This window comes from Solanum stenotomum, chromosome 3 (assembly GCF_019186545.1).
Source record: "Solanum stenotomum isolate F172 chromosome 3, ASM1918654v1, whole genome shotgun sequence".
In the NCBI taxonomy this organism is placed as follows: Eukaryota; Viridiplantae; Streptophyta; class Magnoliopsida; order Solanales; family Solanaceae; genus Solanum; species Solanum stenotomum.
The window spans coordinates 50,441,565-50,459,194 of record NC_064284.1 but is presented as its reverse complement, the minus strand read 5'-3'; the positions used below and the strand labels follow the sequence as shown (position 1 = coordinate 50,459,194).

The 17,630-nt window shown below is 32.5% G+C and overlaps 1 protein-coding gene and 1 pseudogene across 1 annotated transcript; both read right to left on the bottom strand.

Annotated features, from left to right (window-relative positions):
• Positions 1-4,496: 4,496 nt before the first annotated feature.
• On the bottom strand, positions 4,497-16,189 carry LOC125859016 (U3 small nucleolar RNA-associated protein 21 homolog; annotated as a pseudogene).
• A 326-nt stretch (positions 16,190-16,515) lies between these two features.
• Positions 16,516-16,976, bottom strand: LOC125859810 (conserved oligomeric Golgi complex subunit 8-like). Its single transcript, XM_049539640.1, has 2 exons — positions 16,789-16,976; positions 16,516-16,701 (listed from the first exon to the last, which is right to left on the bottom strand). Exons 1-2 carry the CDS (start codon positions 16,957-16,959, stop codon positions 16,516-16,518), a joined length of 357 nt encoding a protein of 118 aa, XP_049395597.1. The 5' UTR covers positions 16,960-16,976.
• Positions 16,977-17,630: the final 654 nt, after the last annotated feature.

The following is a 17,630-nucleotide window of genomic DNA, read 5'->3' as shown; positions in this document are numbered from 1 at the left end:
TTTGGTCAAACCAAAATATAAATCAAAAAAGGAAACATTATAATAGCAGAAGGGGAACTCAGAAAAATAAAAGAAATCCCCTAAATTTAATGGCAAAATTACACATTTGAGCGGTTTTAGTTCATCTGTTTGGTGGGTCTCAATGTACAATTTTTATAGCTTTTACGATGACTGCTTAAAGTATACTCCATATCAAAGTTGTGTCATATATATCCAAATGCTGTGTTTTTTTCTGTAGTATGGTATATGACTTTATCACAAAAAATTTGGGTATTATAAGCATAATAAAAAATGATTATTGGACATAAAAAATTTGTGAAAGTGAATAACTTTTATTTGACATAATTCAAAAGTTAAGAATTTTTTGTTTTTTTAATTTACAGATTTTATAAATATAATTTTATATTCAAATTTTAATATAGTTACAAAATGTACAAAACTTGTGAAATATAGTAGAAATCTAAGCGAGTAGAATTGCTGCACTTGGGCATAAACAATTGCTCCACTTGGGCATAAACTCCCTCTTGATATAAGTAGAATATACAAAATGTACAAAACTTGTGAAATATAGTAGAAATCTAAGCCAGTAGAATTGCTCCACTTGGGCATAAACAATTGCTCCACTTGGGCATAAACTCCCTCTTATATATAAGTAGAAATAGAAAAATGAGTGGGGGATTGTTGGTGTGACATTTAATATTAATAAAAATATGTTATATGTCACATTATATATCATGTTATGTCTATTGATTGACATTACATTTGTGCTTCTTTACACTCATCAATTGTGGAAGAAAGTGGTCATTAGTTTTTGGTAACTTATGTAACCACCAACTCTTCATTTCACCCATTATTCTATCTTTATGTCTTGTAACTTTCATTTGGAAAATTACTACCCACTATCTTCCTATTCATTGCAAAGAAGAATTCATCACCTATAAATAGTGTGATCTTCCTTTGTGTTGGAAACAAGAAGAAATAAGAGAAGTACAAGAAAATATAGAGTGAAAAAGATGAGTAGTATTTTATTGTGTGTATATTGAGATTAGTGAAGTAGTGAAAGAGAGAATTGAGACAAAGAATAATATTATAAGTTTTCAACTATATTCACTATATACAAAAGAGAATACTTATATGTTGAAGGAAGATGTTTTTGTTGTGGAGCTTTGGACTCTTCAACTAATCCGGAGTTGTTTGAGTTGTACACTGTTGTTGGGTTGTTGTATCCTAGAGGGGACAAGTCCAGAGTATTATTGTTGGATCAGTGTAGATTATGCCGCAGTGGGCTTGAATCTCCTTAAAGAGAGCGAGATATCTGTGCCTCAGTCTAAAGAATTATTTATTCATTTTTGTCATTTTATTTTCAACTGTAATTTATTGTATTTGTGGTATATTACACCAACAATACTGCTCTTCACCAAACATGGATAAATTTCATAAATATTTGGCGGTTATGCTTTATCAGTTCTCTTCTTCTTATATGTCGTGTGTTTCAAATTGGGATATTCAACTGTATAGTTGATTTAACTCGTAACCCATAAGTTTTGACCCGTTAGGAGAAGAAGAGATTTGAGGGAGATGATCCATCATTTTGGCTCTGACGCCATGGCAAATGTTAATAATAATAATCTGGAAGTAGAGGAAAAAGATCTGGAACAATCGGGAATGGAAAGAAAAAGTAGTGTGGTTTGCTAAAATATCAATCATGTGTAATTACTATTTTACCCTTGCATGTGATAACATAATTATGAAACTACCCTTGGTCGTCCTACACTTCATGTCTCTATATAAATAATAAATAATTAAAGGTTTCTTTGTTGGCTTTTTGATGAGATTATATATCACAGTAATTAGTTGTTCAGTTGGTTAGAATTACTTACAGATTAGTTTTTTATATATATATAAACATCATATTGTAAAGATTTATTCATTCATTTAATATGAGGCAATGCATACAATTTTTCTCTCTACTTTCCTTCTTGTTATTGACCTCAACCTCCATTAATGGAGGGAAACAAATTCTTAATTACTTGATTACTTCTGCCAAACTTCATCTCATTGACTTCATTTTATTAAATATTACTATATCAATATTGTCATTTATTATTTTGCTTAGATAAGAAATTAGTTGAAATTATAAATAGGCTATCCTCATTTTGAAAATGTAAACACAATTAAATCATAGAATTGAGGCATACCTTCTTCTTCCTGCTTTATTTGTTGTCGGTCATATTTCATTTTATCATATAATTATTGTTAATATGAATTATCAATATCATAATTTAATCTTTTTTTTAATAATCACTATGTTATATTTTGGGAGGCATCAGTTCACAATTTGTTGTTATGCATCATGTACTACAACGGTTCACCACATTTTATTAGATAAATATATATGCAAACCAAACCTTCAAGAAAGGTTTTCTATACATGTACTCTAGGAGTTATATAATTCTTAATATATTATCTGAGTGTAGAAATTATGCATATAGGTTTCAAGCGACTTTTCATTTTTTATTTTTTGGTGATAGAAATCATGTTCATAAACGTCATCAACCAATTTTCAGCATGTTAAGTAATTGAATTAAATCTATGCATATTTTCTGCCCATAGCCGATAATTTTTTGCAATATAATTAATTTCTGCAACATATTCCAGCATGCCATAACTAAAGACAATTTTTATGCATGACTATTTTATGCATTTGTTGATGATCAGATATTATTTTCTGCATGACTGTTTTATTAATGGATTTACTCACTGCATGTTTAATAACTAAATCAGTGTAGTAATTGTTTAATTAAATTCTGAAACTGGTCTAAATGTAAAATTTGCTTTGATTTGTTATAGTTAATAAACCAACATGTTTACACTTAGAAAGCATGTTCATAGGATATAATTAATAAGATCAAGGTTAATAAGTGTAAATAAACAGCTTGCTAAAATCGTAATCTAACAATTCTCAGCATGTTAAATAACTTAAATAATTATGCTGCAGCAATCCTGCAATATAATTTTGCTGTCATTTAAAATAAAATTAATTAATTATTTCCATGCATGCTATACTCTGTCCCATTTAGATAAATTGCATTTAAAGTCGACTCTGCCTTAATATCCTGCCGGTAGTATAACTGTTTTTTTAAAACCAATAACTAATCTGTCCAAATTTCATCTGCATGAAATAATTAATTTTCTGCATTGTAATGAACTGTCTTGCCATTCAAATTCAGCTACTAAATAATTTTTTGTATGTAACTTTAAATTTGTTGTCCTAATTAAATCCTGCCCAAATATTTCCTGCATTTATGAATAATTGTTTTGCCACTGTTAATCAACTGAAATAAAAAAAAATAAAAAAATTTGCACTATGTCATATCTTTCTGTCCTTTTATTGATATTATTTTGTTGCTTGCTTGAATGTTTGTATGTCACACACTCAGTATGAGACCTTTTTTACAATTACTTGTGTTTGACAGCATGTTTAAATAAAATATAGAGGCCAACTTGAGACTTTACACGCTAAATGAACGTCCTATTTGTTTGACTTGGTGTCTAGGTGGACCTATTAAAAGCATATTTTATTTTAGTCTAAATCCACCCTAATAGTAGTCCAATGTCTCTTGGCCTTAAGCGGAGGCACACTTTTAGAGACGAAAAGCATGCGGTGGTGGGGTAGGGGTAGTTTAGGCCCTACGGATATGATGACATCGACTCAGGCTTAAAGCGACAAACCTTGGTTTTGTCTGTCCCTATACGGAAGCCTATCGAAAAAAGAAAAAAAAATCAAGTGTTGATCCATAAAGTCCTTCAGAGTCTCCTTTTCATTTTGTCCCTTTATTTGTTTATAATTATAATTATTTGGGGTAGCTTAAATAAAATATAAAAATTGTTTGCTTATCTACTTGTGTAATTTCTGTCTCCTCGCTTATCTCTTTATTAATTGTTTAATGTGTATTTGTTACTATGTTATCACTTAATCTTGCATGCTTAACTAATTAATTAAAATAACTAAAGTATCCTTAATTGTTAAATATTATGTTATCATTTAGTCTTGCATGTTTAACTAATTAATTAAATAACTAAAGTGTTCTTAATTGTTAAATATTATGTTATCACTTAGTAAGCATATTTAAGTTAAATAACCTAAATAAATGAAGTGACCATACTTGCTAGTTGTAACCCCCACATAAATTGCATGAGATACGGCCGGGACCCACATTTGTGGACCTCGAGGGATGCCTAACACCTTCCCCTCGAGGTAATTTGAACCCTTACCCGATCTCTGGTTCGTTGACCTTAGTTAGACTAGTTTAGGTTAGATAGGTGCCCTAACGCGCCTTAATTCGTTAGGTGGCGACTCTTCAATCCACCCTCAAAGCCCAAAAGAGTTGTTAGGTCGTGCATCCAAAAGGAAAACCCGTTTTTGCAGAAAAAAAAAAAAGGGGCGCGACATGTGTCATACCTAGAGCCTGTCCAATAACGAAAGTAGATACACATTAAGAGAAGGAGAGGAGTTTACAATTCTCTTTCTCCGCACATGACTTAAGAATTTGCAAGAATTTGGATACTGGAAGATCAGTTTTCTTACTGCTCTCTTCCAATCTGGTATTTTGTGCATTACTCTCCTCATTAGTATCTCACTTGGTTTAAATAATATCTCACCAGACGGAGATGGAATTGAAGGCAAGAAAAAGGTGTCGGCTCGATAAGTTTGTTGCGGGATTTTATTATGTCCAGGTTGATCAAGCTCTGCCATTGACTCTTAGGCAAAAGTGAAAAAGTGACTAGATCTGGAATTTAGAAACTGAGAAGTATCAGAGGACTCCAATGGCTTAAAGATAGTCCTGTTATTGCTTTTTTCACCATCTTTTTCAGAAGCAGCAGGCGGCATCTTAATACTGACTATTTCTTTTACTCCAGAGAACATCGCATGATTGACCCACAGATTGACACCATTTTGATCAACATGTGATGTGGCCAAGATATACATATTAGGCGATAAAGATAATGCAGTGATAGACAGATCAACTTGTATTGCATCTATTTGTCTAGCTAAAATTACATCCCAGATTCTGAGAGTCCCATCCATACTGGATGTCAAAAGCCATCTCCCATCCTCACTAAAGCACATGTCAGTAATACGGTCCCTCAAATTTACGAACCAACCTCTGTGCAATAACATCAAATAGACGGATAACTAAGCCAAAAGACCATTAGAACGGTGGAACACAATCTTAACTAAGGAACACCCAACCTCCCACTTATATTTTAACTGGCAACATTTGAAGTCCCAAACTTTTACATCGCCATGGTATCCAGCACTTATCATGATGGTGTTTGTCACATCACAAGCTATGCCAATTACTTCCCCANTGAGCCGCCCCTGGCCGCTCAATCCAACCTCCGGCCGTCCCTAGTACCGCAAAGTTTCCACAGGCACTAATAGCGCAAGCCTTAACTGGAGTTGGATTTTCAGGGCATGGAGTTAAAATATGTTTGCCAAGAACAAAATTTTGAAGCCTCCATACATAAGCACGCGGGGTGTCCATATGACATATAACCACATTTCAGCAACATCGAATGCAATAACAGGCTTCAATTTTATCTCCTCCTTTTTCAACTTAAGCTTCTTCGCTCTTTTAGAAACATGTCGATGGGAAAGTTCTCTACTTTGTTGATCTTGAACAACAGAAAAAAAAATGAAACACTCGATCTTGACCAGCAGAAAAGATGTAGTGATAGTGCTCCTCCGATCTTGATACACAAAGGATCGGAGGAGCACTATGACCACTTCTAAACGAGGGTCCGAAGATCCACATTTTCGTTGAATTGTCTGAAGATGAACTCATTAGCAAAGAACTGAAGTGAAACTATACTCAAGACTGCAGCCTGTATATACTCGAAATTGCTTCGGCATGAAATGATCTCGATCGTGTATAAAGTAATCCAGTAGCAGTTCAATAAAATGCAATTCTTGTCCGTTCTCAGGCTCTTGCTCGTCTGAATTAGCTATTTTATTATTTCAGCTATTTTAGTATTATTTAAATTAAAGAGATAATGGATCACACCCCTTCATCAAAATTGAGTCTGTTGATTCTCTTTCACGTTGTTGCAATTTTTATTTCTTTCACAGGTGTTCTTAATGTATTTGTGTCGATTTTCTTATTTAAATGACCATAATAATAAAAGAGAAAACGAAATTCATCATAATTAAGTATATTTTAAAAAGTTGTGTAATAACATTCATATCATTGTTGTATTTTTTTTTTAGAACACGTACAAATACCGAACTACCTAGTAAGCTGAAAAGTTGGAAGAAATATATTGTTCCCCCCACAAAGGTTACTTTTAACTGGTCCTGAACAAGTAATGAAATGTGTCACAGTTCGGTCCAAACAAAGATAAACCTCTTTGAGAAGCACGTATCCAGTGCTATTTACCATACACGACAGAAAGACATCAATATTCGGTCCAACCAAATTAAAAATAGATTGTCTTATGTGAGACTCCGAATATGATGTGTGGTTTGATGGATGTACTCCTCCTGGCGTCCATGTAGTCAATCAGATTTGTCATCATCCTGGAGACTCTTACCGCCGCTTGAAAGTACTGAATCATGGGGATTATATTTTGATTACAATAACCGTGTTTAATCCATTCGTACTGCCAAAATTTAACATCACTATCCCCAGCTATCAAATTTGGCCAAATAATTTTGAGCTGGTTATTTAGATTTAGATTATTTTGCATCTGTTCAAATCATAACAAATTATAACTTAAAAGAGTACATATTTTCAACCCTTAAATAAGAAGTATATAACCAAAAATAAAAATAAAACATTGAGAGACACACTTACCAAAGCATTTACTTTATTTCTTTCACTTGGTTTCACTACAAGAAACCGTGTTTATTGTGGCGCAAAATGTCGCCACAAAAGGTCATAAAGTCGCCACTAATGATATATAGTAGCGACTACTTCCCCGTTGGTAGTACTTCCATAACTAAAGGTTTTTTGTGANGATTCATGTTAACGGTAATTATTTTAGAAAGTGAAATATCACCAACAGCAAATAAAGAAGAAAAGGTATGTCTCAATTGTATGAATTAGTTGAGTGTACATTTTCACAATGATGATAGCTTGCCTATTTATACTTCCAACTAATTTCTAATTATCTAAGCAAAATAATAAATATCAATATTGATATAGTAAAAATTTAATGAAAGAATGTTAATGAGATTAAGTCTGGTGACACAAGTAACCAAGTAATTAAGAACTTGTTATATTTCCTTTGAAGGCCTAAGCTTAATTGATATTTTCCAGGCATGTCTACTACAACAATAGAATGGTAAATACAATTTAATAATGAAATATATATTATAAAAACAATATCATAAAGATAATTTTAAAATATTATATTAAAAGCTAACAAAGAAACCTTTAACAAGGATGGATAACAAAGAGAAATTATATATATAAATAATTAACTAAATAATTGAAACGTTTTGGCCATTTAATTTAATTAATTAAATAATTAAAACAAACTTTGTCCAAAATTAATCTCTCGATCATTTTCAAAGCCGAAGCCGAGCAACGACGGCACGAGGGGTCCCTCTTTCCAACCCTTTTAACAACTAGTAGAAGTGTTTCTCTATTTAAACACTTCAATTTTTCTTTCCACCACCAATAAGGGAGAAATGTCTTTTCTTAAAGCATAAGAGAATCTTTTTCAATTCCTCTTTTCATCTTCTCTTCATTTCCCATTAACTCTTGCTATACCCAACAGATTATATACACGGAACGGTGAAATACAATTTCTTAACTAAGAACACCCAACCTCACACTTATATTTACATCGTTATGGTATCCAACACTTATCATGATGGTATTTGTCACATCACAAGTTTTGCCACTTTCACCTTCCAACACATCAACATAATGACAATGAGCCACAAACATACATTATACTTTATATGTATAATAAATTATTATTTTTTACACCAATTCAATAAATATGATATATAATTTAGTAAGATACAATAATTTTGATGTATTCAAGTTACTTTATGTCTAATAATTTATTTATTTTTATGTGAATTCAACAAAGATAATACATAAATTAGTAAAATTCATTGATTTTGATGTGATCAAAATTAACCTTTCTTGAATCTCAAAACACTCTTTAAATTAATAAATATTAATCTATCAATTAAATAATTCTTTTACAAAATAATAATATTTCGTCCACCTATATTAATTTAGTAAGGTTTTACTTAACGAAAAAGGGGCAAAACTACCCTTGAACTATAGGAAAAAGTCTAAAAATACCCTTCATCCATCTTTTGATCTAAAAATATCCTTTCATTCACCTTTTTGGCTCACTTATACTCTTCCATTCACCTTTTTGGCTCACCTATACCCTTTCATTCACCTTTTTGATTAACTTATACCTTTATAACTAACAACCAAAATTTATTTATTTTTTAAAAAATAACTTATTTTTTGTCATTTTCTTATTAGATAAAATAAAAATCTCATCTCTATTAATTATTTCCCCATAATCTATTTAAATCAAAATATATATACCTCTTCAAGATCCCAAATTTTTTTATTAAAAAAAATCTATTAATTTTTGTATTTGCTCTAATTTATTTTCTTAAAAAAAGTTTGTTTTAAATAATTAATATATTATAGAAATATTAATATTGCCATTATGGAAATATTAATAGTGCCACCATATCTATCTTCCTTTTTAAAATAAATAAATAGAAAAAAACTGTTAACTTAACTTTTTTGCTAATCTGTGATAACTACTTTTCAAATAAAAAGTTCTACAAACAATATTACTTAAAAGATTAACTCATTAAAAAAATGAAAAAAAAAAAACAAACAGATGGATGGTCGTAGCCATAAGGAAAATTTCAGTAGGAAAATAGAGAAAAATGTGTGTAACGTATTTGTGGATAAAATAATATATTGTTATGATTAAGACATGATAAATTTTTTTATAAAATAGTAATCATCTATATCATGTTTAGAATCTTGATTTAATTAATTAAATATTAGCCGTTAATTTTTTCTTACGTCATGAGTCTTCAATCCAAGTAAAAATTTAAGGAAATGGAGAGGAGTTGGATCCAAAATAAAAAAAAAATACAATATATTTTTTATAAAAAGAATATTGGGGTCTTGAAGAAGTATATTGCTTTGGTTTGGATAAATAATGAGAAATAATCTAATTGAGTTGGGCTCTTTATATTATCCAATAGGATAATGACACATAATAAATATTTTTAAAAAATAAAGAATAAAGAGAGAATTGTTAGTTTCAAGGGTATAAGGGAGCCAAAAAGATGGATGGAAGGGTATTTTTAGACCAAAAGATGGATGTAGAGTATTTTTAGACTTTTTTCTATAGTTCAAGGGTATTTTTGATCCTTTTCTGTTACTTAATCATCATTTTCAAAAAACATAATACATAAACATGAATACATGATCATTAACTTGACTTCATTAAGAAAGAAAGCTCATCAGAAAACTCCGTTGACGAGGCTTGTCCCTTCTCCAGCTTCTTGTGGTCGGATAACTATGCCCTCCAACTTTAAGTATGCACAAGTAGACACTTAAACTTGTATGAAATTGAATAAGTAGACACACGTGCCCTACATGGCATAATACATGTAGGACTCCACGTAAGACACAAAATTTCCACATAGGGTACCATGTAGGACGGATGTGTCTATTTGTTCAATATTATATAAGTTTAAGTGTCTACTTGTGCACATCCAAAGTTAAAGGTCATAGTTGCCGGTTGACGTCAAGTTAAGTTCATTTTTATGTGCCTTTTCAAAAACTCTCAATTGAACGTTTTCTGTCCAATTCAACTCCATTGAAGGGCTCAACCAAAAAGGGGAGATTTATTTTGGGTGCTAAATTGATATTTATTTTGATCATTTCTCATTGTATAAACAGGAAAACCCTATCTTCCGCTCTCCTCTCTCTCTCTCTGCAACTGCTCATAGAAAGTTTTGGTATTTGGATACCTTTTTCTGTATCTAAATCGAAAGATAGAATGGAAACATCAACAATGAATGAGATTGATAGGAGAAGTTCATTGCCCGTTGATATACAACATCCTTTCAAATCTCTGTATTTGTGATGTGATTCATATGACTGTATTGTCCAAAAGATGGAAATACATATGCACTACCATCCCCTACTTCCGCTTTGATAGTAACTACTGTAATTCACTTCGTTCCTCAAATTTTGAGGAATTCGGAGAATTTATGTATACCTTCTTAATTTCCCAAAAGACGATTAACCTTGTCCGTTACATCCTCTCATGTAGCAATATGTTTGAAAGCACAGATATATTGCGGTTGATCCATGCAACAACAAGAAGAAATGTTCAACAACTTGTGTTGTGGTTTTCGACTCGTGAGCCATTTGAGTTACCACATTGTCTTGTAACTTGTGAATCTTTGCAAATTTTGAAACTAAACTTGTGTAATGATGTACTTAAACTGCCTAATCAGCATGCAATATAAAGAGTTCAACTTGTTTATGTCACAACCCGAGTCTACACCCTGGACGTGGCCGGCACTCAAGAACCATTGTTGGTCCCCAAGCGAACCCTCATCCTGGCTGACTACAAGCGGAAGACTAACTTAAGCATGCAAAAGCTTCAAACCGAATAAAATTCCATAAACTCAACTTTTCAAAACTTTAACTCAAATGAACAACTTAGAATAAAAATAATATATTCAACTCGCCATAAAATAGGCAACTTAAGTCTTTAAAACATTTAATAAAATAAATGAATAATACAGACTTCTCAACTATACTGACTATCTATGAAGCCTCTAACTGATAAAGATGGAAGTCGGGACAAGACCCATGACATCCTGACTAAACTGAAAAGTAAATGAAATCCTCCGAAAACAAGGAGGCTCACCATAGCTAACTCGAACTCCCGGATGTATCAACGAATCTCCTGTTGATGATCTTGAATACCTATGTCTGCATCACGAAAAGATGCAGGCCAAATGGCTCAGTACGTGAAATGTACAAGCATGTAAGGGGAATTCTAAAACATAAACATAAGCTTGAAACTTGATAAAAAGGAAGCATACTTACCTCTTCTCAAACTTATTGAACTCAAGGATACTCAAAACTACTCAACTTACTCAACTCAAAAGTATTCAAGGATAAGATACTCAACTCAGAGATTAGATACTCAACTCAAAGATATGATATTCGACTCTGGGTACTCAACTCTGGATACTCAACTCAATATAAAGCAACAATAAACATGCAATATATGGAAAGCTTTATAAAATAGTAAAACAACTTAGTTCGTTAAAGAAAATGCACTAAAAAATTCAATTTTACTTATATAATAAAGTAATATAGTTTCTATGGGAGTTTATCTAACCGACAACCATCACTATGAGCCTAAGTGATGGTACAACGCTTTACCTCACGTTGCCAAGGACCGTCTTATATCTTGCCATAGGTATAGAACTTGAACTACTAAGTGGATCCACTAGTCTATGCTAAAATCATCTTAAGGAGCCATCTAAAAAGTATGATCCTTTACTACCCATGATGGCTACATGGTTTATGGAGACTTGAGTTATCTGAACTCGCATCCCCATATCGGTGCTCAATACTACTCCCAAAATATACTTAGCTCATATGTTTGTAAAAACAAAACTCTTTCTGTGATTTGAGATAATTACTCAAAAACTTAGCTCAAAGGTTATCTTGGAAATCAAGGTTTCCTCTCTTGCTTTATTGTGAAAGCATTTACTCTTTAACTGAAAACTAGCCCAAAGGCTCTTTACTGAAAACTAGCTCAAAGGCTCTTTACTGAAACACTAACTCAAAGGCTCTTTTGAAAGTCTCAGTTTTCCATTCTTATTTAAATGTGAAAACATTTTAAACTCTTTTGGGAATACATAGTCCCCATATTCTTTTAAAGAAATGAACTTCAACTTTACTCTTTACTGAACTCAAAACTTAAGTCTTAAAATAAAATTAAAACATTTGTAAAAGACTTCTTAAAATATGGTTCATGCCGAATTATGGACGTGAACGACTCGATGCAAGGTTTTCAATAACCATGGATAGATCTCAATACTTGGAGCTCAAGAACTTCACTAATACTACTCATTTCAAGAATGCTCAACTTAGAGTTCATGCGGAATTTATGAGCATGAAATATTAAACTTAAGCACTCAAAGATACTTCTCAAAAGAGATTACGAACTCAATACTTAAAGTCTTAGAACTTGAAGATACCACTTCTCTGAAGGATACTCAACTTACGAGGTTCATGCGGAATTATGGGCATGAAATAACTCGACTCGATAATCTACATAACAATATGAAACTCATGTATATGACTCTTCTCATTCTCTGAATTACTTCCCCAAAACTTAGTTCAAATCGATAGTTGATCTCAAGGATTCACAATTGAACTCAAAGGCTTTCTTGAACTCTACTATTAACTCTCTCTTGAATGTGAATTATGAATTCAAGAGTTATGGTTCAAGATATGAATGATCTAGGTGATAGTATAGACTCATGAATACATTCCCCTCACTCTCATGCTTACTTACTCGAGTCTTGAAACAAGTTATTAGAAGTTGTAGAAGACTCCTCAAAGGACTCAAAGGGACTTTCTCAACAAATGTTTGAGAGAACTCTAAAGACTTGACTCTCAACTCTACCTTGAATGTGATTTATGAATTCAAGGTTGTGATTTTTTATAGGAATGATCTCGTGATGTTTAGAAGTGTGTTTAGATAGTTAAAATATGAAAAACGATCAAGAAATTATTGTCTAGAAACAAGTACGCGACACGGAGATGAATTAAAATAATTGGTCGCGAAATAACTTTTGAGACAGAGAGGTCCGTGATCTCTCCGCGACGTGAAGACAACTTTATGAAATGGGGAGGCAGGTCCGCGACACGGAGCCAAGTGCCAGATTTACCCGATTTTTTCCTTCTTCGTTTTCTAACCCCAAACCGCCTAAATTCGATTCTTTTGCTCAACTTTTCTTTAGATTCAGATAACCGTCACATGTACACAAAAATCTAACTCTAACCCCTCTATAAATTGACACATTAACCTCAAGAACTCCTCAATATCAACCCAATTCAAGAACGGAAGCAAATTCATGAATACATAACAAGAACATCAAAGCTTCAACTTTTTGAACGAATTTAAAGCTGAAATTAACATGATTGGTGTGTGGGTGAACAAACCCAACACTATGGAAGCTTACATACCTGAAAGAATTATCCTCTTGAAGCAACTTGAAGGAAAACCTTTGAAGAAGAACCCTAGCCTTAGTTTTTTCTTGAATTTCTTGAGCGTAGAATCTTTGGAGTAAATGAGAGGGTTTAGATTTAAGAAGACTGATTTTCTACACGTTTAAGGCAATTTAGATGATCTCCTAAGGATTTTTAGGACTAAAATACCCCTAAAGAAATAATTAAAACAAGCTGGGAGTTGGAAAGATCTTTCACCAGGCAGTAAGGTTCGTCTTGGCTCCGCGTAGCGGAGCTTTATCGCGGAGTTGCTGCCAGGTTTGCGCGACGTTAGTAAATCCGTCATAACTTTTTATTTAGAGCTCGAAATTGAACTAGGTGGCATTGGAAACATAATTCGAAGACCTTTCCTAAGGTATCTGGTAGCACACCTAAATCATCATGTATTAGGAGTTATGTCGTTTGAAGTTGACCCAAAACTTAAGAGAAACTTAGGAATTACTTGAATGAACTCTCTTTGGTTCTTCTTGGAAGGTGCTACATCTAGTGACCTTAATACTCAAGAAATTTTAAATTCCTTGCAAAAATCTCACTCACTACGAAGAACGGTTCGAGTCTTAGCTCAAAAAATTTCTGGGGTGTTACAGTTTAATCAAATTTTAGCGATATAAAAAATATTTTCAAATGATAAAAGACTCTTAAGCGATTTAAAATTATAAAAGATATAAAACTTAAATACTAATAATAAACTTAATTAAAACATAAAATCTGAAATATTTAGTCATTAGGATGACACTACAAAAAAAATAAAAAATAAAATATATATATAGAATATTTTAAGTAGTTCATTATACTAAAAAGTTATTTAGTGAATTTAATGAGCTATTATGACCGCGCGAAGCGCAGCTAAGAAAATCGTCAAGTGAACTACTGATAGTATATGCTAATATTCTCCACAATGAATCATACTCTCAATCTATGGAAGTGTATCCAAATCTATAGACTATTTTTGTTTTATTTATCATCAAATGACCAGACACTAATTTAAATTTTTTAGTTTGTCTTGTGTGGAAGATAAGTTGTACAAATTCTCTACATCTTTAATGATTGTTAGTGGGCCGCTTACAATTATCACTTCACCCAGACTCTTAGATCGTTCTTGACTTTGATAATTAGTAGAAGGAAATTTTTCCTCCTAGATAATTCTCCCAACATTCAAAATCATCTTTTTCCTTCGAGCATATATAATTCTCCCAAAATTAGTAATCATTTCTGAAATCTAACACCACATGTTCAGCAGCATCCTTTAGGAAATTACTAGTTGTCACTTCAATATTCTTCGATGTTAACACATCTACAAAATTGTGTTTTTGGTGAATCTGTTGGAAGATAATTGATCTTGTAAGGAGGATTTGCTTTTTCATTAAACAACGCATCACCTGTCTTTTTTATGTCTGATAACTTCTAAGGATGACTCCATGACAACTTTGTGAATTCAACTAGATCGATTTTGTGTCTATATATACTACTGGTATTTGTGTTAGCACAAATGCTTAATAAATTTATTTAGTTTAAGTCCAAACTCCAAGATTGTAGGGAAATAAAAAATCGATTCTACTTGATAAATCTAGAGCGTGTCAATCATTATTTGTCCGTTTATGGTATATTTGATTTGAATCACGTTGCTCTTGCTTTAGATAAACTAGTAGGAACTTCTCTCCTTCATTTAGTATTGACTCAAAAATTAATCTGCTCATCACCCAATATTATTTTATTTCAGAATGGAATTAATATAAAAAAAATTAGTTAATTTCAGAATGGAAAATTACACAAAAATCTTAAAATGAACTTCTGATAGAGTACATGTGAGGAAATTATCAAATTCAGAAAGCTGTCTGAAGCTATTACCACAGTCTACATGAGATAGTATATATTATTCATCAATGCTTTTGGATATTTTAATTTGATTTACCACTAAGAAATAATAAGACATAAATTCTGAATTGTTTAATTTTTTTAAGGGAGCATACTGCTTTATTTTTGCCCCCTGGACAATATTTTTTGTCCTTAGACATTAGTCTATTTTTTTTAATGATAATATAATATAAGTTTGTCTTACATTTCTACCACACTTGTGTCATTAGAGCACAAGTTTAGTTCAGAACCCACAAGGCAATTTTTTTCTAAATTTATGCGGATCGAATTAGAATACTACACAACTTATGTTGGATATCTTATGACAAACAAAACAAAACTTCTCTATTACTTAGTCACAAAGCGCGGCACATTTATAAACGAATTCAAAACAATATAAACTAATAAGTGACACTAACAAGCACATGAAAGTAAGACCGAATTTCGTGGCTTCAATTTATAATCACCGTTTTTTTTTTCAAATCATGTATATATGCATACAAAAATAACATTCATGTCTAAGTTCCAAACAAGTCAGAATTTGACTATATATATAGGACGAAAACTATGTATGCATATGAAAAAAAAAATTTACTTTAAAATTGATTAACTCTAGATCGGGACTATCCCGATCAAATCAAATAAGATTTTGTTGCATAAATTAATTGATCATGTCAATTGTGGAAGAAATAAGTTGTAGACATCTTGACTTGAATTCATTACATCTTCAATGATTGCTGATGGGCCATTTACAATTTCCACTTCGTCCAAGCTCTAGAAGCAACTTCTTCCTCCAAGCATAGATAATTCTCCCAAAATCCGTAATCATCTTTTACCTCCAACCTTTGATAATTCTCCCAAAATCCATAGTCATCTCCAAAATCTAACACCACTTGTTCAGCAGCCGCCGCCTTTTGGAAACTTCTTCGAATTGACTTTTTGTTGATCAGTGCATCATCTGACTTTGTATGCATAACACCTTCTAGAGATGGCTTCATGACAATTGTTTTATGAATTGAACTAGATCTATTTTATATATATAGACTACTAGGATTTGTGTTGGCACAAAAGCCTAATTAATTTTGTTTCCGTTTTAAGTCCAAACTCCGAGATTGTAGAGAAATAAAAACTTAGTCTAACCCAAAGCATGTTAATTATTATTTGTCCGTTTATGGTATATTTTTTGTATCACGCTGCTCTTATTAGAAATAATACATATGCTCTTATATTCTCAAAGACGTTACAAGCCCATCTGATCATAATGAATCAGCCACAATCACTCTCTCATTGGTTGAAAAGGTTACTCCCTGGATTTGAAGCCATTTTACACATCGCCATTTTCTGATATACTATTGGCCTCTGAATTACGAACTGGTTTTGGAAGTTCTCTGGAGGAAGAGGTTGCCAATAATCGGCTAATTCCGTCGAATAGAGTTGTGGCATCGGCTATAAGAGGAGCTCCACCCGGATAACAACGACCAAAACAAGTAACACTGTGTGGGAAAGCAACCTGGAAAGGTACATAATTTGTATGTGCGAATCAACTGGCGCACAAATTAATTGTATATGAAGGTCAAACAAGTTCATATGATGTTACCTCAATAAATGCTCGACATAGTGATAGGAAAAGCAGAGACTCGTTTTCTCGAAGCATGCGAGTAGTGTTATATCTCAGTAAAGCATCAGAAACAGCCTGCAATCCTTTCGCCAGTTCTTGTGCAAGCACATGTTTTAAACTCAAGGGAGCACAAGGTCGTAATTCATTCATTGCCGCAGAGACACCTGCAAATTATGTACGGAGGATGCAAAAACAACTGGATTAGTATAAAAGGACTACTCCCTCCGTCCACAATTGTTTGGCAGGTATACTAAAAATAGATGTCCAAGATTAATTGTCAATTTAAACAATCAAGAAATAATTAGTCACTTTTTTCCAATTCTGCCCTTAATGATTGTGTAGTTCAATTGAAAAGTTATGTGGACTTTTGGTATTCTTGATATAGTAGGGTTATATTAGTCAAATTACATCTTGTATTAAATTTTCCTTGAGGGATGTGCATGACCTTACCCTGACAAACAATTGTGGACGGAGGGAGTATTTAGCAGTTAGTTGAATCATAAGCCAACAATTTTCTTTCCCTTTTTTTGAGCTTTAAACATAAAGCCGAAGGTGGTTTGATCAGTGCAACAATAGAAACAACTATTGCAAGGCTATCAAACAGGCAATAACTATCTCGCCAATGCATCAAAGCAAGTATGAACCCCTTATAGATGAAAAAAAACTTGCCTACGCCTGATTCCTGATGGCTTCAAATCATACCTGTATTCACCTAAACTTGTAGGTAATAACCAGCAAAGAACTGATGGTTAGTGATCCCTCTTCAACCCCACCCCAACCCATATAAAATTCTTCCAAAAGAGGAGGGGGGGGGGGGGGGG